This window comes from Pelodiscus sinensis, chromosome 2, assembly GCF_052426305.1.
Source record: "Pelodiscus sinensis isolate ZL-2025 chromosome 2, ASM5242630v1, whole genome shotgun sequence".
Lineage (NCBI taxonomy): Eukaryota > Metazoa > Chordata > Testudines > Trionychidae > Pelodiscus > Pelodiscus sinensis.
In genome coordinates this window covers 208,987,120-209,011,488 of record NC_143053.1, presented here as the reverse complement: position 1 = coordinate 209,011,488, position 24,369 = coordinate 208,987,120, and the positions used below count along the sequence as shown (strand labels likewise).

Below are 24,369 nucleotides of genomic sequence, written 5' to 3'. Positions count from 1 at the left end.
GCTGAGCACATTTTCAGAGCTCTCTCATCCTGAGAAAAAGGGCAAAAGAATATTGGTGTGATATACCAATGGGATAGTCAGTATGCCTGTTACAAAAGCCTTTGTAGATTGTATGCGGAGAGAGCTCCCCCTCCCTGCCACCCAGGCCTCTTTCTCGTGTTGAGATGCAGCAGTCTTCTACCCCAAAAAAAAGCACATCATTTGGTGTCTCCTGGAGACTTTACCCATGGTATTTTGGGGGACCCAGAGAAGAAGGAGAGAGAGAGAGAGAGAGAGAAAGGGACAGAATGTGACTACAAGGGGTGTTGGCCTGACAGGACCAATTCCCTTGAACAGCTAGAAAATGTCTCTAGCAGCAAGTAGTCATCCTCTTATATGATTTATTAGTGACAGATGACTAGAAGTCAGGCAAGTTGTAACGTAGCTGCAAAAGGACTTCACTTCTAATATTGTCAGACCCCCAAAAGTATACAGGTAGGGAATATATAGGATAGCTCAATCCACAAAGAACTTGGAAAAGCAGCAGGTAATCAATGCACAAAGCACAACTGTGACTACTAAGTTTTCAAGCAAGAATTCTAAGTTATCTATCTGTATTTAAAAGCCATTTCTATGGAGATGGAAGAAATTTAACTTTTAAGTATTTGATGTTGGAATAAGCTATATTTAAAGTAAAAAAAAAATACTCTGAACTACAGTAAAACATAATATTTTTGAAATTGTCCTTTAAACTGATGGAAGCCTTCGAGACCTACAATACTGAATACGAACACAATTAGAATATCCTTTAGCTGTGTCTGGGTCATATCTAAAAGAGCTATGACTTCAGTCCTTTAATATTGTGGAACAGGTTAGTGTGATGGCTTTCCTTTTCGTTTAACAGCAAAGATTTTTGACTTGCTGAAAACGTGATCATTTTTTAAAATATAGCTGGAATGTAGCACCATCTACTGGCTGAAGTGACTTTTACTCTTTCTGGGATTTTGAATTAAATACATTATTTTGTAATAGTTATAGTAAGACATGCCTACACTACCAGCTTAGGTCGATGCCGTATTCAGTATTAGGTTGAATGTATAATGAGTGTGTCTATACAGCCAAGTTCCTCCCATTAACCTCAAGGGCTTTTAAAATGGACTTTATATTCCTTCTGAGAGTGAAATAAAGTCTGGGGTAACAGTCATATCTTGAATCATGGAAGTCGGGAGAGATTCCAGAAGACTGAAAAAGGGCAAATATAGTGCCCATCTATAAAAAAAGAAATAAGAACAACCCAGGAAACAACAGACCAGTCAGTTTAACTTCTGTGCCAGGGAAGATAATGGAGTAAGTAATTAAGGAATCCGTCTGCAAACATCTGGAAAAAAATAAGGTGTTAGATAACCACTAGCATGGATTTGTAAAGAACAAATCATGTCACACCAATCTGGTATCTTTCTTTGATAGGATAATAAGTTTTGTGGATAAGGGTGAAGTGGAGGATGTGGTATGCCTAGACTTTAGTAAAGCATTTGATATGGTCTCGCATGACCTTCTTATAAAAAACCTAGGGAAATACAACCTAGATGGGGCTACTATAAGGTGGATACATAACTGGCTGGATAACCGTAGTTGTTAATAGTTGTTAATAGTTCACAGTCCTGCTAGAAGGCATAACAAGTGGTGTTTTACAGGGGTCTGTTTTGAGGCCAGTTCTGTTCAATATCTTCATCAATGATTTAGATGATGGCATAGAGAATACGATTATTAAGTTTGCAGATGATGACTAGCTGGGAGGGGTTGCAAATGCTTTGGAAGATAGGGTCATACTTCAAAATGATCTGGACAAACTAGAGAAATGATCTGAGGTAAATAGGATGAAGTTTAATAAGAGCATATGCAAAGTACTCCACTTAGGAAGGAACAATCAGTTTCACACATACAGAATGGGAAGTGACTGTCTTGGTAGGATTACTGAAGAAAGGATTTACAGGTCACAGTGGACAACAAGTTAAACATGAGTTAAGAGTGTGACACTGTTGCAAAAAAAGCAGAAATGATTCTGTGAGCAAGACACGAGAAGTCATTCTTCTGCTCTATTCTGCGCTGATTAGGTCTCAATTGAAGGGTTGTGTCCAGTTTTGGGCACCACATTTCAAGAAAGATGTGGAGAAATTGGCGAAGATCCAGAGAAGAGCAACAAAAATGATTAAAGGTCTAGAAAACATGACCAATGGGGGAAGACTGAAAGAACTGGGCTTGTTCAGTCTAGAAAAAAGAAGACTAAGAGGGGACATAATAGCAGTTTCCAAGTGTCTAAAAGGGTGTTATAAGGAGGAGGGATAAAAATTGTTCTCCTTGGCTTCTGAGAATAGGACAAGAAGCAATGGGCTTAAATTGCAGCAAGGGAGGTTTCGGTTGGACATCAAGAAAAACTTCCTGCCTGTCAGGTGGTTAAACACAGGAATAAATTGCGTAGTGGGGGTTGTATAGCCTCCATCACTGGAGCTATTTAAGAGCAGGTTAGACAGACACTTGTCAGGAATGATCTAGACAGTGCTTGGTCCTGCCGTGAGGGCAGGGGACTGGTCTCGATGACCTCTTGAGGTCCCTTCAGTTCTAGTATTCTATGAGTCTATGATTCTATGAGTCTATGACCTCCAGGGGATTATCCAGAGTGCTCCATTGTGAATGCTATGGGGAGCACTTTGAATTCCAGTGTTCTTCAGTTAGGTGAGCAGGAAAAGCTCCAAGGAACTTTTTAATGTTCATTTCCCATTGGTGGAGACTCAGCAGCTCAGTTAAACATGCCCAGGGTCACAAACACCTCCAGCATAAGGTGAGTGCATGAAAATAAAGGTGCTTAGACAAGTATACACTGGAACAACGCTGATCAGAGAAGCATACCACAAAACAAGGCTGGTTCTGAGCCACAGTCATGGGAGGCTGACAACATACAGCCAGAACCATACACAACAATGTTTTCATCCCAAAAGGCATTGTGACTAGGGATGTTGAAATGTGTTTATTTAGTAAACGTTGAAAATTTAAACAGTTACACATTTACATATAGGGGGAGAGGAAGGTGGCTCCATGGGAGCCGCCTTCTTTCCCCTTCCCTCCCTCCCCCCACATGCTGCTGCCTCTGATACAAAGGCAGCAGAGGGTAGGGGCAGGCAGCTCCGTGGTAGCCGACATGAGTAGGGAGCTGTCTTGAAAGCTGGGGAGGAAGGATGTGTGTAACTGTGCATGCTACCAATGACCCCAGGCAAGTTCTGTCACGTTATTGGATTTTAAAGTGCGCAGACAGATCACTGTTGCACCCACTGGTGGCATTTGCCCCAAATTCAATGTGAGGTGTCAAATGAAAGCTTATGCTCTGCTGATTCTATGTGTGATACCCATGTACTTGTATGATGTTTGTATGTGGAGTTATGAATATGGGATCTGTTCTTGTATTATAAATGTTCTTTATCTGGGAGGGAGTAAGGGGCCTGGACTGGCTATTGCGAGGAAGGATTGTTTAGTGAATAGCTGGGCTAACTAGCACTGGTCCATGGACAGTGGCTCTCGGGAGCGGCCAAGCCACACCTGAGGAATGTGTCTGGAAACCTGCAGACTGGCCTATGCCTCATGGCTACTTGCACATGAAACACAGACAGGTCACTTGATCATGTGACCAGCTTCAGTTTGGGAGACACCAGGAATATAAAAATCCCATGAGGCCGTCTCCATCTTGTCTTCAATCTTGCTATTGATTCCAGATGCATCTTTGCTATGGACAGAGAGCCGGGAAGGATTTCTGACCCATCCTAATACAGGATGGACACTAGAGACTTCTAAGCTAGCAGTTTTTAACATCTCTGCTAAGAGCCTGCATCAAGAACTTGGTGACTGATGTATGTAATGTATTCTCTTTAACAATCTTGCTCTCAACTTTTTCTTTCTTTTATTAATAAAAGATTTTAGATTTTAGATTCTAAGGGATTGGCCCAGCATGCTCTTGTGAGTAAGATCCAAGGTGTAAATTGACCTCGGACTGTGGCTAGTTCTTTGGGACCGGGAGGATCTGTTCGGAGATGGTGAGATTGGGTTTTATAACCGCTCAGCTGTGTGTAAGGTCTGGGGCTGATCGAGGCACAGAGAAAGCTGGAGTGCTTAAGGGGTTTTGCTTGTGAGGCTTCCTGTTGGCCAGATTGGCAGCTGAAGTTCTCTGTGTGACTGGTTGGTGGCCTATTTGGGAAAGGTCTCCAGTCGAGGGCTGCAAGTAGCCTGGTTTTGAGCAATTTGCCCTGAGCTGATGCCCTCAGCGGTGCCCAGACCCGGCCCAGCCTGTCACAAGTTTACATCCCTTAATTTTGACTCTAGCCCAAGATTCTAATCCGCAGCAGGGACCATAGGATAGTTGTTCACAGGGGAGCCAACAGCCACACTGGGCCCCTGGGAAAGGTGAGGGGGCCAGCTCCTCTCGCAGACGGGGCAGGGCTGGGGCAGCCAATCCTCAGTATCACTTGAAGTGTGCTGCTCTGGCCCCCTGTAATCCTGAGGGTCACCTAGAGCACACCACGCTCTAGCAGCAAAACCCAATAGCCAGACCTGGACAGTTGTTCCCTTTGGTCCCCGCTCTGTCAGCGGGCCTGGCTGTCCACTGTGCATCACTCCTTGAGTTGATGCAACTCTTGGCAGCGAGGATGTACTCTGCTGAGCACATCCACCTAACGGGGACATGCAAAATTGCATTTGTTAAATCAGATGATATAAATCAACCAAATTTTGTAGTATAGACACAGCCATCCCGTTCATAGGACAGTTACGGGTAACTGCCCCAGACCCAGTACTTTTAGGACGCCCCGTGGCAGCCACATCAATTGTTCTGTTGGGTGCTTTGCTCCCAGCTGCTGTAGGGAAGTGGAGCACAGTGGGCTGGGAGAAGGTGGCAGAGTGGTGCAGAACAGGCTACCAGACCATTCCAGCACCTGCTACTGTGGTGAGTGTGGTGGGGCAGGGTAGAGGAGGGTTGACCCCTCTCCTGCCCCATGCCAGTCCCCTCGTAATCTCCTGGTTCACGTTGCTCGGGGGAGAAGGCTTCAACCAGAGGGTGGGGCTGGTTAGGAAGGGGCAGAGTATGGGGAAGAGGTGGAGTGAGGGCAGGGGTAGAGCAGCAGCTGGGCCTGAGGTGGGGGTTGCCCTGGTTGCCCCAGGCCAAATGCCTACCTAGGGAGGACCCCAAGGGTAGACATTCTCTTAGAGTAACTCCTAGTAAAGACATTCTAATCCCCAAACTATCTGAGTATTGCACTATGCCACTCAGAGACAATGGTGGCCAATTTTTATTTTTCATTAGAAGATTTCTAGTACATACATTTCTGGGATAAATCTGTCTTCATATTCCCAACTGTAGAAAACACATATGTACTCTGCTCCAACACGATTTTTATCTCTAGTGAGGAAAATTCTGCGGGACAGGTTGGCAGTATCTCCTGAATTTATTATGGTTCACTTACTTGGTTTATATCCATGTCCAGTAAAATCTGTTGTTTAAGTGTTTGTGCTGGAAAAATTGTTGAGGCATTGTGCTGGCTGTATTTTTTTTTTCTGCCTTTGTTGTTGTTGTTGTTATTTTTTCTGCCAAATAGATACTTCACTTCCTACTTATTTTTCCCCTCCCATGTCAGTGGGAACAACAACAAACAACTAGGCACTTGTTTTGTAGTACCTGTAAAATTTCTTTTAATATGAAACTTCTAAATAGAATAATTTTTCTATGTACTTCCTAACTACAGCAATAACTGAAAAAATGTACCATGTGATACTATTTACATAAGAACAGCCATATTGGGTCAGACCAATAGTCCATCCAAACCAGTGTCCTGTCTGCCGACAGTGGCCAATACCAGATGCCCCAGAGTTAGGGGACGTAACAGGTAATTCTCATGTAATCCCTCCCCTGTCACCCACCTCCAGAGAAACAGAAGCTAGGGACACTAGTCCTACCCAGCCTGGCTAATAGTCATTGATGGATCTAACCTTCATGAATCTATCTAGCTCTTTTTTGAACCCTGTTAAAGTCCTAGCCTTCACAGCATCCTCTGGCAAGGAGTTACACAGATTGACTGTGTACTGAGTGAAGGAAAACTTCCTTCTGTTTATTTTAAACCTACTGTCTATTAATTTCATTTGGTGACGCCTTGTTCTTATATTATGGGAATATGTAAATAACTTTTCCTTATTCACTTTTTCCACACCAGTCATGATTTTATAGACTTCTATCATATCCCTTCTTAGTCTCCACTTGTCTAAGACATAGAAAGAATCTAATTGGCCAGAAATAAAATCTGGTGTCCGATATATTTGATGTTGTATCCACCCATATTAATAATTTTTACTGTGAACTGAAACGTTTGATTTTCTCAAAAGGGCCTGAAAATGAACTTGAGAAAACTAGGCTGGTTAGTACCTTAAAGATACCATGATATTCTCCTGGTTGTATTGATTGCTGACCTGTAAGAAAGAATCCTTTAATGTGCTAGAGCTCTTAAGTCACTTTTTATGTTGCGCCATGGTTGTATGTATCACCTTCTGTGAAAGCGGATCATTTTACAAGTGGAACATGTGAAAGGTTAGGCGATAGAAGTGTAGATCTAGGAGAACTATATCTTTCATTTATAAGTTCTTTGGAGCTTTATGTGAAAAGGGAGAGGTTTTTTCCTTTCAGAAAACATTCAAAATATTCTTTCCAAGACAGCAGAAGACTTCCTGGATAACATGTCTGTTAAATAAAAGAGTTTACCAGCCTCATCTCCGTAATTTCAATCAGACCAAATAGGGAACTGGAACCTTCTGTCAGAGTCCAATATCTTGTGGTTCAAACTGTTTTCAGTAGATAAGAAAACAATGTTAGCTAAGGTAACAGAGTAAGTAGGATTAATGGAAACCTAATTAATCCATTCTAGACCCCTTTTTCTCTACTCCTGCCCTTTCTGCACCTACTAATTTTTTGATCCAAATTCCATTAAAATTGATGGAAAGACTCCCACTGAAGTTAGTGGGTTGTGTGGGTATAGGGCCAGAGTGAGCTTTTTCACAGAAAATACTATAGTTTTCAACAAAAGCAGCCAGCCTCTGTTGCCTGTCCCATCAACTGATAGTCACTGTAAGATCCATAGTATGTCACATTCCCCTTCATTCCAAGACAGATCATGTTTGTAGAATGCTCTGCAAAATACTAAAATAAATATCTGTATGTTCCTATTTCAGATTACATTATGCAACTTTTGGACCACTCCTTCAATCCCTCTGATATAAGCCCGTTGTGCTAGTTCTTTACATTCACCTGCTTCCTCATTAAATTGCATACTCATATAATCAGATTCTTGACTAGCTTTTAATTCAATTTATATTGTATCCTGCTCAAGTAAAAAACTACTCATCCTGCTGCATTGAGATTTCATGTCAAAGCATTCACTCATGCACTACAGTATTCACTCATTGCATGAATAACATCTCTTATTTCTATAAATATTAAAGGGAGTCATGACAGTAAATAAGATCAATGGGAAAATATACTTTTCTGAAATAGTATATTTTAAATTTCAAATCAAGGTAACTTGTGAAAATATATTTTCAGCCCTATAATAAAATAGGAATACATACATACATACACACACACAAAACCAGTTGCAAATGTTACTTAATGTACATGATTTATAATCTGGCATAAAAGATCCATCACACCATTAAAATGCATTTTAGAAAAGTCTTACTTTATAGCTCCTTCCATCCTTAAAATTTTCATTAATTGAAAAATATAGTATAGTATTTTGTGATTTTTTTTTAGATTTTAACTAGTCTACCAAAATGCTATGATTTGGTTTCCATAGCGTGCTTTTCAAAAAATTGGAAAAAATTAATTGCAGCATGTTAAAGGCACTGAAAATACATTGGAAATCCTAAAGACTGATTTTATGAATGAGAGTAAACCCATAGAAAGATGTGCAGCCTCAATATAACTCATGAGTGGAAGGATGTGCAAATCAAAAAAATAGTATATCAGACATAACTTCCTTTCAATTTTGAAACCACTGCTGTAATTAAAGGAGTAGGTTTGTTACAAGTTTGCTCCATTGGCAATTATGTATTTTTTAAACATTTTTAAATCTTAAAATTTATTCATGGAATATTTTAAAAAAGCAAGGGGCTTGGTTCTAGCAGTTGCCAAAATGGTGGAGGGCAGAAGCATTTGGTCATTTTGCACTTCATTTTCCAAAGAGTAGAAAGGGAAAATAATTCAGCTGAGTATATTGTGAATATGAGAGAAACTTCTCCAAGCAAATCTGGATATCTGCCATTTATATGCTGGGATTTAAGGAAGCTGTTGAAAAGCAGGCATAGCAGCTCGCCTGCATCTTAAAATGCCAATGGGAAACTGAAAAGACTTTCGACACACACCACAGTAAGATGCATAGCTGTCCGCAGGTATTATGCAGGAAGGAGGCTGAGTTCAGAAAATGCCTTCTTATTTTACAGAAGAGACTGGATAGGGCTATGTAGGAGAACAAGAATCTTTACTGAGAACTGCTGAACAGCTATAAGATAGGTGACCACTCTAATCTGGGAGTCAACATCCCACAAAATGGCAAAATCATACCAGTTCCAAAATGAAGACTAGGAAAGAGAAAACCGTACAAATCTGGCATCCCTGAACATAATCTGAGGTCATGAATTGCCTCTCCTAATTAATGTGTGATGTGTATCATTCAGCATTGCTGCGTTGACTGCCCGAGGGACTAAAACGACTTTTCACACTTTGCTGATGGGAACATAATGTTTAGAACAGCACAAGCAGGTTAAAATCTAACCCCCAAAACACTCTTGACTGTGCCAGTGGTAGCGGCTCACAATGGCTGGGAATTCTAGGTAGTGGTCCCCAGTATTATTGCTACTTACCACTTGTAATCCACTGCTTTCAGCAGATAACACTGGTTTCTTTTATTGAACAGAGCATGAGTGTGTATGCACATAGTGAATTCTGATCATAATCTGATCCACTCACTGAACTCTTCTCCGTTTTCACCCTTTCAAGGCCTGGCATTGAAGACTTCTTGGACAAAAACACTGCCACACCTGCAGGATTTTTAGATCTAGAACACTTCTCCTTGAAAGGTTCCACACCCTCCCAAAGCCCAGCTGTGTGTGAGGTGGGGAGAGGAACAACAGGAACAACACAAAGAAGGAAAAATACTATATAACTGGCTCCTTAGACTAGCCCCAAAACACCAACAAACTGAAGATAGCAATCTCAAACTCTGGCTGAAGAACACAGGGTTCAGCCGTTGATTAAATCAGCACCATTCTGGATTTGCTTTCGAATTAGGCACATTCCCTTGCCTGCATAATTGACATTGGTTTGTTTTAGCCCAGCTAGTGCCTGCAGACTATGCAGTACAGCATGAACCAACGTAGATCATAGAAAAGCCAAATGGAAGAAAAAGTAGTCCTGGTTTGCTCACCCACAGAAGATACTCCAGTCCAGAAACAAAAGCAGATCAAAGAGAGCCCAGCATTTCTAATGTTTAACCACCCTCCAGAGGGGGACTTTGCTAACTTCCTAAAGGGTCTAAGGGTGCAGGTGCTTAGGATGATGCTAAAACCCTCCAGGTCCATTGCTCTTGAGAACTACAGTTTCTATGTTGCTAATGCCAAAGACACTCTACAATCCAATCTCTTTGATCAATACTACAGGTTTCACGTGAACTGTCTTTAGGCTCACCCTTTGCAAGTAATGGGCAATGGGCAGAGTCTTCACCCTATGAATATACTAATATTGAAACCTTCTCATGTCCTATTGTCCTGGTCTGGCCACCCCTTCGTATAAATAAAGATTATGGTCTTCACAGGGAAAGGACAAGAAATTTCTCTCTTTTAAAGAACGCTGATAGTCACATTTAGATTTCCCAATTAGCAGATGAGCACCTGCAGTCTCAGGGTATGCAGAGGCCTGTACCAGAACTGGGCACCATGTGTGGAACAAATGAATGAAGTCAGAAATAACCTGGTATGGACCATAGGCCTTTATGCAGATAGATACATAAATACACAAAGGGGAGTAATCAATTCTTAAATTAAACATCGTAAAAAAAAATTGTGACCATTTTTAGAAGGTCATGGGCCTTTATTTACAGTCCTTGTTTCTTAAAAGGTCTGACAGGTAACTTATAGCTGAGGAAAATTGCTGAGCTGAGATGATCCTTTTACTTTAATATGTGGTATTTTCACATATGAGTGACTTTTTAAAGCATTTCTTTGAGAATTACATTGTGTATTAAGGCAATTGCATTATCTCACAGATATTTGAAAATGATGGCCATGCACAGAGGCATAGATGCAGTCAGATATAATCACTGAACTATTTCAATCGTCTTGCATGTCACAGTTTCATATTAAATATAATTAGAAATGGATGTTGAGTCCATCAACAGTCATGACACACTCTGGCACGTGTGAATGATATAGTAGGAACCTGGGCCCCCATCTCTTTGTTACAGGCAGAGAATTCTTAAACCAACAGAAACTGCTTTTTAAAATCAACGTGAGTATTACTTGTTGTGATCCCTCCCTCTGGGGCAGCAAGTATTGGCCACTGTCGGCAGACAGGATACTGGGCTAAATGGACCTTTGTTCTGACCCAGTATGGCCATTCTTATGTTCTTAGGTAACATCTGTATTTTATGACCTGCTCCTATACGGGTGTTATCTTCCTGCTCTTAGAAATGCTTAGATGAGGTGACAAGAAAGGACATTCACTACAAATTACAGTTCCAGTGACTACTTTGCAAGGCAGGGATCTGGTGTTTGCATCATCTATGATACCTAAGGGTGCACCTGCACAACACCATAAACTTGCGTTGTGCAACTTGCGTATCTTATTTTGAATCTATTTTGAAATTTGAAATTTGGCGCAGCTACACATTGCCAGATTTTGAAATAACATGCTATTTTGAGCCATCCCTTATCCCTCATGCAATGAGGTTTACTGGGATGGAGAAATAGCACGCCCATTATTTTGAAAAATATTTCAAAATAACAGGCAGTTTGTGTAGACATGGGGTAGCTATTTTGGAATACCTCTGGTATCCCAAAATAGCCATGCAGTGTAGATGTACCCTAAAAGTCCATCAGAGAGAGTCAGAGTTTGTGATTTTTTAGTGTGAGGTAGCACTAAAATGAGGATTTATAACAAATTGCTCCATTTCTGCTCTTAGTATGTTATTGTTCTACAGCTCTTTAAAAATTAATGTTCTTGGCTTTAAAATCATAATGAATACTTTAAAGGCATGCTTCAAGACATCACTCTTTGTTTAAACAAACTTCATTCATTACTGCCTTCAAAGCCTCTTTTTAGTTCCATGTTCCTCTAAGTCCTTACAGCACGGTTTTGTAATCCAAGTACTTGATTTTCTTCAACCATGATATCTCTGTACCTGGGGGAAAATAAAAGATTTTAGTGTACTCAGAATGTGCTGTACTTTCATCATAAACTTTAACAGCTTCCAGTGAATATTTGCTTTCCCGACACACTCGGAAATGGAATATTGAATACTGATCCATAAAGCTTGGGGCTTTTTAAAAATAACCTACCATTCCAAAAATATATAGAAGATACTTGGAATCAAATATTTTTTGCAATGGTAAATACTGTACTGTTGGTATTGAATAGGAAACACTTACAACTCAGAACAAATGCTCTATTTATACAAGCTACACAATTTAATAACAGATTCAAATTTTCAAGATATCCATAAAGGGCATTTTTTAATCAAAGTTATTTAATGAACAAAGAATTTTAAAAAAATATATAAATTAAGCTCCCTTCAAAAACTTGCATCACAGATATTAAAATCCAGCAAAATAATAGTATTTCATATAAATTGAGGTTTACATTTTCAAAAAATTGTATGAATTTTCACAGGCACTAAATAAATACTTTGGCCCATCCTTAGTAATTAGCTAACAATTCTACCCCAAACTAGATTCACACACACCCCAGCAGGGTGGCTGGCAGGAGCAAATGGCTGGTAGGCGGCCACTGGGGCGGCTAGCAGGACCAGCAGCAAGTGGCCAATGGAGTGGGTGAGACGCCTCCTATCCCCACCCCCCTAAGGGTGGGAGGTGAGCTCTGAAAATCACCTCTGAGCTCTGGTCTGCCGCAACCAAGGGCAGCCACTATGAGAGGGGTACAGAGAAAGGTTGGGCATGTGAATGGGACACTTACATGGCTAGACTTGAGAGGCAGAGAGGCAAAGGACATTGCTCAATATACTTGAGCTGGGACGTTTAATCATGGGTTGGTTGTGAAATCTGTGGTGTTTTCCCAAGTTAATGCCATGTGACTTCTCTCCCTCTTTCATAAAAGTTTCTTTTCTATGCTCAGACTCTGTGCTTGTGAGTGGGGAAGCATTGCCTCTCAGGGGCACCCAGAGGTGAGTGTGAATTTCCTAGGCTACTGGGTGGGGGCTCAAGCCAGTTCTGCATAGGAGGGTGATAAGGAACCCCTCCCTAGATATTGAACCCAGCCCTGGCTGCTGCCAGCACTACCTGGCAGAAGGGTTACACTTAGAAAAGGGAAGTTTCAAGACTGAGCAACAAATGGCACATTAACATCAAAAGATGGTTTCTTGAATAAATGATAACTTTGAAGTACTTTACTACAGTCTCCTTCCTTGCTTTTTCATTTCTCAGAGTCCAGATGCAAACCCAAGTTACAGGCCTTTCTTCACGGATCTTATAATCTCATAAAACACAGTATTTATTGACATGGCAATTGTAAACCCAAAGGATCAGCCTATGTGAGGCTACCAAAAGCAACAAAGAGAAGAATTTACAGTGGATAGTATCCCAGTAGAATTTCTGATTTCTAAACATGAAACTTTCAGTGAGTATGTAACAGATACAACTTGTGTGCAAATCAACCAAAATTCTGAGTTAAACACTTGGAGCATCTAAGGCCAGATATATATAGCAGTATCTCATTTGGGACTAACTTGTTCAAATGGCCTAGCTATGGTACCCAGCAAAGGTCTCAGTTTTGCAGTCCAAGTCAGAGGATAAGTCCATTAATGTGCTGTTACGGTTAGTGGTCTTACACACCACTGTCTTGGCATTTTCTAATATCAGCCTCAGAATGAGGACCATCCCAACAGTTTAAGGAAGAAATCCAGAAACCATAACCAGATGCCAAAAATTACACTTGTTCTGGATAATATCTAAACCCATCTCCCTGAGGGTACATCTACACAGCAAGGGAAAAGTTGGAATAAGCTACACAACTTCAGCTACCTCAATTGCACAGCTTAAGTTGAAATAGCTTATTTCGGCTTTTGACGCTTTCTACACAGTAGGAAGTCGAAGGAAGAACACTCTTCCTTCAACTTCCCTTATTTCTTGTGAAGTGAGGGTCATCATGAATTGGAGTAAGACGTCCTCCAGCTTGACATTATTTCAAAATAAAGGCTTATAGTGTTGACGTGCACTATGTTATTTCTGAATAACATCCGTTATTCTGAAATAATGCTGCTGTGTAGACATATCCTCAGGGTATGTCTACACTTGCAGCCTATTTCAGAATAGGGCTGCAAATGTAGGCATTCGGAATGGCAAATCAAGCCCGGGATTTAAATATCCCGTGTTTGATTTGCATCTTCCTAGCCGGGCATAATTTTTTGAAATTTACAAGCCCGGAATAACTGCCCCCGTCTACATGCGGCAGTGAAACAGGCATTTGAAATAATTCCCTATTTCGAACTAGCTGTTTCACTGCCGCATGTAGACGGGGGCAGTTATTCCGGGCTTGTAAATTTCAAAAAATGATGCCCGGCTAGGAAGATGCAAATCAAACACGGGATATTTAAATCCCGGGCTTGATTTGCCATTCCGAATGCCTACATTTTCAGCCCTATTCTGAAATAGGCTGCAAGTGTAGACATACCCTCAGTGACTAATAGTAATAATAATAAATTATTTAGCATTTACATAAAATTTCACATCTTCAAAGTGCTGTACAAACATTATTGGATTTATATTAGCAGGTGCCAATTCTAACAGCCTTCAGTCATCTTGGATTTTACTATTTGCTAACAGCAGATAAAGTGCATCAGAAATATAAAGTGTCATTTCTTTTAATACATTCTAGTGTAGAAGAATAAAATTATTTGTATTCTTGATTTCTATATTTTCATTTGCTTATTTGTTTCACACCTGGGTCCCACAAAACCATACGGACAGGTGCAGAGATTTCTGGGTAAGAATGAGCCCTCATGTTGACACAGCATGTTACAGTGTGCTGCAGATACAGAATTATGCTATTCAAGAAGTCAGGTCTAAAAATATATATAGAAATTGATTCTCTTTTAGCAATACATGAAGGTAATGTTTGTATCAGCAAAAAAACCCTGAAAATAAACTGAAGACCCATTGAGGAACTAACAATAGACCACCTCTTTCTTTCCACAGTGGCAAACTGCAGAATGGATAAAATTCTGCCTGATAAGCATATGAAGCTTGTCAAGAATTAAATTTGCCACAACTATGAGTGGGCTCAGCTCCATTCAAATCAACAGAGTTATACCCAATGTAGGTCGACACTTAATGTGGCCCGCTATGTTCAAGCGGAGACATCTGTGCATCTGAGGGCAAAGTTTGGCTTAAAAGGACTGTTCTTGACTTTATCAGATGTACTAAAATTATAAACATCCAATTTCAAACTAATATAGTAAGCATGGCTCGTGCACCTGGCACTCTGTTCCCAGATGGATTTGTATATTTTAGGGACATGGGAGAATTCTTACAAAAATTATTAATCCCTACTTGCGTGTGTGTCTATGTGTGTATATATGTGTGCAGATATAATTGAGCATCCAAATACATTGATAATGCCATACATAAAAATGAAAGACAAAATTATTTTGGTCTGTATAGTTCACTAAATTTAGGAACATTCCACCACACATAGCCTTCATGGGAGATTAAAGTGTTACAAAAGGTACACAATTAATACACACATTTAATTATGACATGATAAAAGTCTTCAAGTACACAAAAGGTTGTTATCTTACCACTGGAGACAGGACAGGAAGTAATGGGCTTCGACTGCATCTAGAGATTTAGGTTACACTTTAGGAAATGTTTCCTAACTGTTAGGGTTGTGAAGCACTGGGACAAATTGCTTAGGGAGGCTGTGGAATCTCCTTTAGGTTTTTAAGAGCAGGTTAGACAAACACCTGTCAGGGGAGAATACTTAATCCTGCCTCAGTGCAGGGGACTGAACTAGATGACCTATCAAGGTCCATTCTAGTCCTACATTTTTATGAATTCATGTCTATGACAGTTCTAGGGGTTGTGTAAAACAACAGCCAACTCTCCCTCTGTCAGGATGAATACTCACAGTAGTGACAGTCAGTTAGGACTGACCTTTGGGAGACTCCATGATTCTAATTTTAAGGAGACAGCCCAATTACCTTCCTCACACGTTGATTCAGTGTATCCTAGGGGACATATTCATTGTATCCTAGGGGACATATACAGACACTGGGCTTCATGCACCTTCCATGGATTTTACAGCTTGGGCAACATACAGCTGTGCTAAATCAACACATGATTTTAAACCCTTTCATTAGCACATACTAGAAAGGCAATTGCAATGTGCCATACTCACCATTCTGACAGTTATACCCAGAGTAGCCATGTTTGCATTAGCAAATACGGGATGCCATACATGCCATGTTTTTACTACATGCATGCCTGCATATTGCTGCCAGGCAATAAGAGAAATAAGAGTGGAAGAGTAAGGAAAATGACAGCAGCAGTGTAGCATAATGAAGTTTTGACTAACATGATTACATTGTAATCATGTAACAAAGAATCAGCTGGGACCCATCGAAGCTAATGGGCACTGAACATTTTTTAAAGGTATTCATACAACTGAAAATCTTGATGTGAAATTCAAGCTGTATCATTTTTAATAGTGAAATAATGGATAACTTAAAGTTATTTTCTTTTCAACCATCATATAAAAATAATGTAATTTTTTAAATTCTAAAAATGTTACAGGTTCTTCATTGTAAAGCATTTAGTATAATTATTAGCAATACCTCTGCAAATGACATCATCTCCTTAATAACCAGGACAATGACCACCTTTGAAGCTTCCATCTTGGTTTGGTTCCCAGAGAATGCCAGGAAAACAGTAAATCAGCACACGTTAATGCCTTAGGGTGTGTCCAGACTCAGGGGTTTTTTCGGGAAAAGTAGCCTTTTCCCGAAAAAACTTCCCCTGCATCCAGACTCAAGCCGCGTTCTTTCGAAATTATTTCGAAAGAACGCGGCTTTTCTTTCGATGGCGGTAAACCTCGTTTCACGAGGAAGAACGCCTTCCTTCGAAAGTTCCTCTTTCGAAGGAAGGCGTTCTTCAATGTAAAGAGGCCGTCTTCGAAAGAGAGCATCCAGACTCGCTGGGTGCTCTCTTTCGAAAAAGCGGATTTTTCTTTCGAAAGATCCGCGTGCAGTCTAGACGCGATATTTCAAAAGATGCTCTTTCGAAAGATGCTTTCGAAAGAGCATCTTTCGAAAGAAGCCTGCAGTCTAGACATAGCCTCAGGTACTGCTCTTCCATTTGATTCCTGATGTGTACCAGGCAGTTTTTCTGGGACAGTGATTTCAACAAAACCAGATTGAAAAGGCTATACTTATGCTTGACTGGTGGATGTTGAACTTTGTAACTATTTCCTCTTGTTAATACCCTGCTCATTATGGAGGCAATGGGTATTTTTTGAGGAGTACAGGATCTTTCGAAACGGGGCATTTCCATAAAAAATGCTCCATCTAAACTGCTGTTTTTTTTTAAAGCCCCATTTCGAAAAAAAGCAACAGCCACCATTATGCAAATGAAGCACGGGATATTTAAATCCTGGCTTCATTTACACTTTCGAAACATCTAATTTACATCCCTCTGCCAACAGAGGGGTGTAGTTTAGAAGTACCCTATGTTTATTTTGTTCCTTAGCAACATCTCCTTGCTTTGTTTCTAAAGTACTATAGGCCTCAGATTGTGTCATTGTTGTCTTAGCACGTAGTACTGGACGGTTCTTAAAAGATGGACTGGTCAGAGTATACATGGCAGAGCTTTCTCCTGTGTTACCTAGCTGGTCATTGATGGCAGTGACGGTTGGGCCAATGTATATGATACTAGCAGACTGTACAAAAGTTGATATTTGAGAATTTAATGGCTTCAATGCCATGGTTTTTTTTGTTATGGAGAATGAGGGGATGCTGCTGGCCCTTTGCATAGAAATCAAGTTTTCAGCAATGTCTGTAAGATTGGGAGTGAAATGTATGGCATTAGGAACTCTGTCAGTGGATGACTGTTGATAAACTACAAAACATTGCAGAGAAAAAAATAGTGCAGAAATATTGTAAGACATTTTTGTACAGTTATATTCAGATCAGACAAAGTTTTGTCCTGTCAGCATTCTGTGCTTCATGAACCCTTCTTCCACACTTGCTGGGACAGAATAAATACACTCAGTAGGGTTTAAGTCCTGAAACTGGCCCCAAAGCAGCAGGATCAGCAAAGCACAAGGCACTCTAGCTATATCCCCTCACCCTGCCTAAATGGCCTCTATGATGGGAAAGTCAAGCGAGGATTATATATATATATATATACACACATACACACAAGCAACGACCAGCTGTTTTGTTAGGACAGATTATCAACTTCTTTATATTGCAGAGGGGAATATCTGGACTAGAGAGTTTGCTTGCTATCATAACACTGCACATATATGTCAAGCCAACCCACACCCAGAGTATAAAAAGCCTAATACAGTTATTACCTCAAAATAGCATACGGCATGAAAAATGTTTGCCTGAGCTACTCATAAAACTGCCTATATAATTTAAATGGCATCATCGTGTTTAATGAAAAAATGCTATGAAATAATATTTTTTTCACATTATTAAAATCCAGACATATAGATATAAGAGCTACATTGTTATTGCTGTTCAACTGTGCTACTACATAATTCCAACTGGTCTCCACCACAAAGATTTTGTTATTATTGTTTCAAGTTATTATTTGTTTGGCTTGCAATATAAAACTCTGCTCTGCATCAGCACACTTTTTATGATTATAAACAATCAGACATTTCAACAGACAAAAATGAAAACAGGTATTTCAATGAGTTGTATTACAAAGCTGCATATGAATATCAACTTCAGTGAAGCAAATTCTTGTGTAAGAGCACATATTGATAAAGTAGGAAGTAGAGCTGCCACTATATCTTCAGCTTATAGATCTCAATATACTGTAGTATTCATTACTGATTCTCTGCACCAAAATTTTGATTACTGGCCAGAATACTGTGTGTAGGTGTTTTCTAGCACTGCTGTGCTAGAAAACTCCATCTGCTTTAATTTTTTGCATATTCCAAATGTTTATTTTCCTCCCTTTTCTGTACAGTGATAAACGTTCATTAGGGCCTGTCATGAACTGAGCCTCCCCTCAGACTTACAGCCGTGTCATCATTGGGTTTAGAGGCAAAGCCTCCCACCCAGGTGCTCTCCCTTCCCCGTGTCTCAGTCCTCACTGCTCTAATCTCGGCACTACTTGCCATTAAAATGTTTTGGGATAACCCCAGCACTAGGGCTTCTGCCCTCGTAATACTACCCGACTGATGGGAGGGGGACCTGGGTCCACCCTCACTCCAGGTCCCGACCCAGGATCCTAAGGACAGGGAGGTAGCTCCCTGTATAGTTGGTGGGGCAGCCGCGGTAACTCACCAACCCTCGAGCTGCCTGCAAGGCTCCAGCGCTCTCTCCTGGGTCACTTCCTCCCGTCACCGTGGCAGTATTTTAGCCAGCTTCCTGACGACTGTCTGGTTTCTCCAGCCTCTGGCTTTCCCTGCCGGCAGCTTCCACTCCTCCCTGTTCCTCTCCCCTCTCTTCTGCTCCTGTTTCTCCTCCTCCTTCCTTCCCCATTCGGCCCACCTGGCTCCCTTTTCTACTTCCTGCATCTCTCTGGGTTGGGCTCCGCCCCCTTTCCAGCATCCCCCCATGTCAACACGCTGATCTGTGTCACTTCTGGGAGCAGCAGCCGAACAAGCGGCACATGGCCGCTGAGAGACTGTGCCTTCCCCGCAAAGCACCTCAGCGGGGTTTTCGGGAGTGCGGGGCTCAAGGGAGTCAGCGGCAGCTGCTGCCGCCATACTCGTGGCTCCGTCACAGGGCCAAATGGACAGTTCTATAGGTGCCTAGCTAGGCTCACAGAGGGTATATTTATGCTGCAATAAAACATCTGTGAATGACCCACATCAGGTGACAGACTCATAGGCTGCAGTCTGTGTGGTTATAAAATTTCAGTGCGGCTATTCAGGTTTAGACAGGTGGGTCCCAAAGCAGAGGCTCAAGCCTGAGCCCAAATGTTTATACTACAATTTCATAGCCCTGCAAGTCTGAGTCTGCTGATGTGGCCTAGCTGTTGGTGTTTTATTGCAAAGTAGACATACCCTAGGGTTCATCTTCTGTCTGTGAACTCTCCCTTTCAATTAGCCGAGATTTCAGTTAATTAAAATTGCTTTGATTATACATAAAGTAGAGTAAGGAAATTATTTTAAGGTATTAAAAACATGAAGGATTTGTTCATGGATTTAAGTAATATAGCATGGGCTGTGGTGTATGCACATGTGAAAAGTGGTTAGTCACAGAGTTCCCAAAAATAGTTTCTAGTAATTGAATGTTTGAATTTTTCATAATACACATGGAGGTAAAGGGCCAGCTCCTGAGCCTCTATGAGAGTGGTACAAAATGAATGGAAAGGGACCTTCTCCTAGTCCCCTGACCACCTTCTGTTAGTCCCTCTTGTCCTTAAAGGGTTAAAGAGGACATTTGGGGGGTGTGGTGGAAGGGAGTATCGGAGCACCATCCTGGGCTGTCAAATTAGCTTATATGGGGGTTTTGCTGATGTCACAGCAATCCAGAAGCAGCTCTGTCTTATGTGGGTGGCTGATCTGGCCACAGGTACTCTCCAAGAGTAGCGAAATATGATTCAGCCAGACCTAAGGATCTGGCCATAATTTTTTTTTAGACGTCCTTTTACAAGGGGAAATTTTCCTGGAGTGAAATGCTAACGTAATTATATCATCTGTGGTTGAGAAACACGCTATTTGCCATTGAGGAAGAATTAACTAGTTTTAGTTACCCCAGTGAAAAGCATCTCTCTTTGCCCGCTATCATTTTAGAACATTAACGGAAGGGAAATTTCCTGAGAATGTGGCTTGGCAAGGGACAGAGTTGGAAATGCAGGGCATAAAAGTTACATATTTCTGAGGTTAGAATTGGAGTTCATTTGCAATGCTCCTCACCTATGTATTTAGTTTAAAAATTAAAATGCCAGTCACTACATCATCATAAACAACTGTCTACTTCACATAACTGATGTCCCTATCTGCATGTTATCTATTTTATAGCAGCATGCAAGCACACAGACAGACAAAATACACCATTCATACTACTTCATTACACTATCAATCAGGTGACTTTGGTATCCTAAGTGATGTTTTGATATTGACATTTTGTTTTTATTTTTGTACTCAAGAATAAGAATGCAGCCCAAGTAATAAATATATTCTCTTTCCTTTTAAACGTAGAAATCATGTGAACAACATAAAATTGACTGGTAGCTTTACTTGCCAGATACATTCTCATCAGTATGTGCATCAGCAATTCCATTTTCTTTATGAAAAATGTAATCTTCACCCTGATTACTCCCTGTTTCTTCAGTGTCATCCTCTCTTTTATCATAAACCTTTTCAAAGCTTTCTGGAACCAAAAGTTGTGAGGGAACATCACTTGTCAATTTTGTTTCAACTGCATATAAAACATTAGTAGAGTTAAAATGCCAGCAAAATAAAATATCTCAAGATTCTGAAAGGTCAGATAAGAGTGAGGGCTCTCCATGTTTGAAAAGTACAGAACAAAACTTAAATTATTCAGCAGTTGCAATATTACATAATCTTTCAGGTACCTTGGGAAGTTATCTGTTTGATTTGAACACATGTAATTAGATTTCTTGAAATATAATTCAGATATTTGATGAATAAATGTACATGTTAACAAAACACTGCATATTAATAGGAAGGATCCTAATTCTGTCATATTAAATATCTGCAAAATATTTATAATTCCTTTTTCTAAGCATCTAAAGAAGCATTTTATAAATAAATGGACTGGTGACAACTGGTGTCATTCCAATGAGTTAAATAGAGCTACTTGGATTTGCACCAGCTATCTGTTCCAGCTGTCTACTGTCACATTATAACAGAATTATAAAAGTAATATTTGACTAAGCAAAGATACATTTTGATGAAAAGCATAACAAATACCAGTCAGCTCTCTGTTATTGTTTGACATATGCAACAGACCAAAGACTCTGAATTAATATTTGGTGATTATAGTATTATAGGAAAAGATTATTTTACCATGGCATATCTTCCCATCTCCATGTAGACCTTTTGGACATGGACCACAATAATAGGAACAAAATGTACTGAAGCAAAATATTCCAAGGAAGCAAGGCTTGGATGCACAGTCATCAGGATCTTCTTGGCAATCTCTGTATAAAATTGAAATACAGACTTTTAGAGCATCACTTTACTCAATTTTGGCGATATATTTTTAAAAGGTGGAATTTATAAGGGCAGTGAAATAGAAAACAAATTTCACATATATAAGTACAAACTGCATGAATTCTCCAGACCTGACATTAAACTATATTTCTATTAAATAGCGAATATTTTCCTTATTGCAGAATATGTGTAGAGGAAGAATTTTGTAGGCTACAATTCAGCAAAGCACGTAACCATGTGCTTAACTTTAAGTGTGTTTAGTGGGTCCCAGTAAAGTCGAGCCTACTATTTATGTGCTTAACAGGAATGCTGAATTGGGGAAGAGTTCATTACTTGTAATTAAAAATCATAAATGATTACCTGTGTTTTGTTTGACATTAATAAAAATATGGGCATAGATCAATAAGCAGATATTCTGGCATGTTATGCACATCCTTTTTAAAAGGAGACAGGATCAGATGGTGATTTGTAGGTGGATCCACAGGTCTCACTTTTGGGGGATACATTTCCAAACTTATAAATCATTCCTCCAAGCTGAAGCACAGGGACTTCTATTTAGGTTGCAAGATCCTTTGATTTCCCATGCCTACTTATGCTCAGCAAGTAATTCTACTTGTTTGGGGTCAAACTGTGCCCTCAGTTACACACATACTGATCCACTGACTTCAGAGGGCAGGCACTGGTGTAAAGGAGAAAAGATTCACAGAAGAAAATGTAAACTCAATATATATGTTAGCTTTAGTAGATCAGCCTCCTCTGTCTGGAGAGGCCAGTGAACAAGTTATTACAGTCAGAAATGTTATGATTTGGGCTCACAGACTCAGTCAGTTGGGCTGGGATTCACAGCTTAGTAGTGCTTCTGATGAATTGTGTCATATGGCCAAGATTATGTACACAGATGCAAGAAAATATTAAAGTTGCTGAATATAATATAGTACTTGGTATTATATCACAAGACAATGAAACTTCATATTATCACAGCAAATTAATTTCAGTCCTCACAAGTAAAGTAAAAACAATTAGAAAATTCATTTATTTACTAAAAGAGAAAAATTATAATTTACCCTGCAGCTCAGGTGTGCACTCATAGTAGTAGCTGTTTATCTCATCAACACAATTGCCAATACCACAGAGATTAGATTTACAGTCATTAATATTCACTTGACAGAAGTTACCTTCAAAACCAGGCAGACACACACACACACACACACAGAGGTATTTTCCATTTCCAGATGGGAAATGCATATTTTTCACACATGATCTACCATTTAAACAATCACACAATTTCACATTGACCTACAAGATAAGCCCTATAAAAACCAATTACTTCTTATGAATGACCAATTAGTTTTATCATTAGGTAGATTAGAGGTTAGGAATTAGCATACGTCATTTAATTGAAATATTCATTACCTCTATTATTACTTTACTGTCCACATTGCAATCATCTGTCAAAGAAAATACCAATTTCTGTGAACTCTTTGCAGCAGCTTTCCATATAAGAAGTTCAGAAGAGGAAAGGCTGGCACCTTCAAGAGCAGAGTCCAACGTGAAAAGGACAGTAGAGCCTTCTGGATCTGACACCATAAACAGATACACAAAATTTTCCCCATAAAATGTCTCTAGTGTGCCTTGCAAAGTTTGAAGCACAGGAGGATCATTGTTTGCAACAAAGTAAACATTTTCTCCTATAAGGACATAAGAACATAAGAACGGCCGTACTGGGTCAGACCAAAGGTCCATCTAGCTTAGTAGCCTGTCTGCTGACAATGGCCAGCACCAGGTGCCCCAGAGAGGGTGGACCGAAGACAATGATCAAGCAATTTGTCTCCTGCCATCCCTCTCCAACCTCTGACAAACAGAGGCCAGGGACAACATTTCTATCCCCTGGCTAATAGCTTTTTAGGGACCTAACCTCCATGAAATTATCTAGCTTCTCTTTAAACTCTGTTATAGTCCTAGCCTTCACAGCCTTCTCTGGCAAGGAGTTCCACAGGTTGACTACACGCTGTGTGAAGAAGAACTTTCTTTTATTAGTTTTAAACCTGCTACCCATTAACTTAATTTGGTGTCCTCTAGTTCTTCTATTATGGGAACTAATAAATAACTTTTCTTTATTCACCCTCTCCACACCACTCATGATTTTATAGACCTCTATCATATCCCCCCTCAGTCTCCTCTTTTCTAAACTGAAAAGTCCCAGTCGCTTTAGCCTTTCTTCATATGGGACCCGTTCCAAACCCCTGATCATTTTAGTTGCCCTTTTCTGAACCCTTTCCAAGGCCAAAATATCTTTTTGAGGTGAGGAGACCACATCTGTACACAGTATTCAAGATGTGGGCGTACCATAGTTTTATACAGGGGGGCTACGTCTAGACTGGCATGATTTTCCGCATTAAAAGCATTTGCGGAAAAGAGCGTCTAGATTGGCACGGACGCTTTTCCACAAAAGCACTTTTTGGGAAAAGCTTCTGTGCCAATCTAGACGCGCTTTTGTGCAAAAAAGCCCCGATTGCCATTTTTGCGATTGGGGCTTTTTTGAGCAAAACAAATCTGAGCTGTCTACACTGGCCCTTTTGCTCAAAAGCTTTTGTACAAAAGGACTTTTGCCTGAATGGGAGCTATAGTATTTCCGCAAGAAGCACTGATTTCTTACATGAGATCGTCAGTGTTCTTGCGGAAATGCACGTGGCCAGTGTAGACAGCTGGCAAGTTTT

General features: G+C 40.2%; 1 protein-coding gene across 1 annotated transcript in view; it reads right to left on the bottom strand.

Moving 5' to 3' along the window:
- Window positions 1-14,201: 14,201 nt before the first annotated feature.
- VWDE (von Willebrand factor D and EGF domains) overlaps window positions 14,202-24,369 on the bottom strand; it is a 31,432-nt gene continuing 21,264 nt past the window's right edge. Inside the window, 13 exon segments of the mRNA XM_089776014.1 lie at window positions 14,202-14,317; window positions 15,492-15,531; window positions 15,534-15,610; window positions 15,689-15,784; window positions 16,125-16,219; window positions 16,221-16,240; window positions 16,625-16,707; window positions 16,710-16,792; window positions 17,019-17,403; window positions 20,718-20,894; window positions 21,506-21,642; window positions 22,716-22,948; window positions 23,066-23,337. Of these exon segments, the coding sequence (XP_089632140.1) occupies window positions 14,202-14,317; window positions 15,492-15,531; window positions 15,534-15,610; window positions 15,689-15,784; window positions 16,125-16,219; window positions 16,221-16,240; window positions 16,625-16,707; window positions 16,710-16,792; window positions 17,019-17,403; window positions 20,718-20,894; window positions 21,506-21,642; window positions 22,716-22,948; window positions 23,066-23,337 (1,814 nt within the window).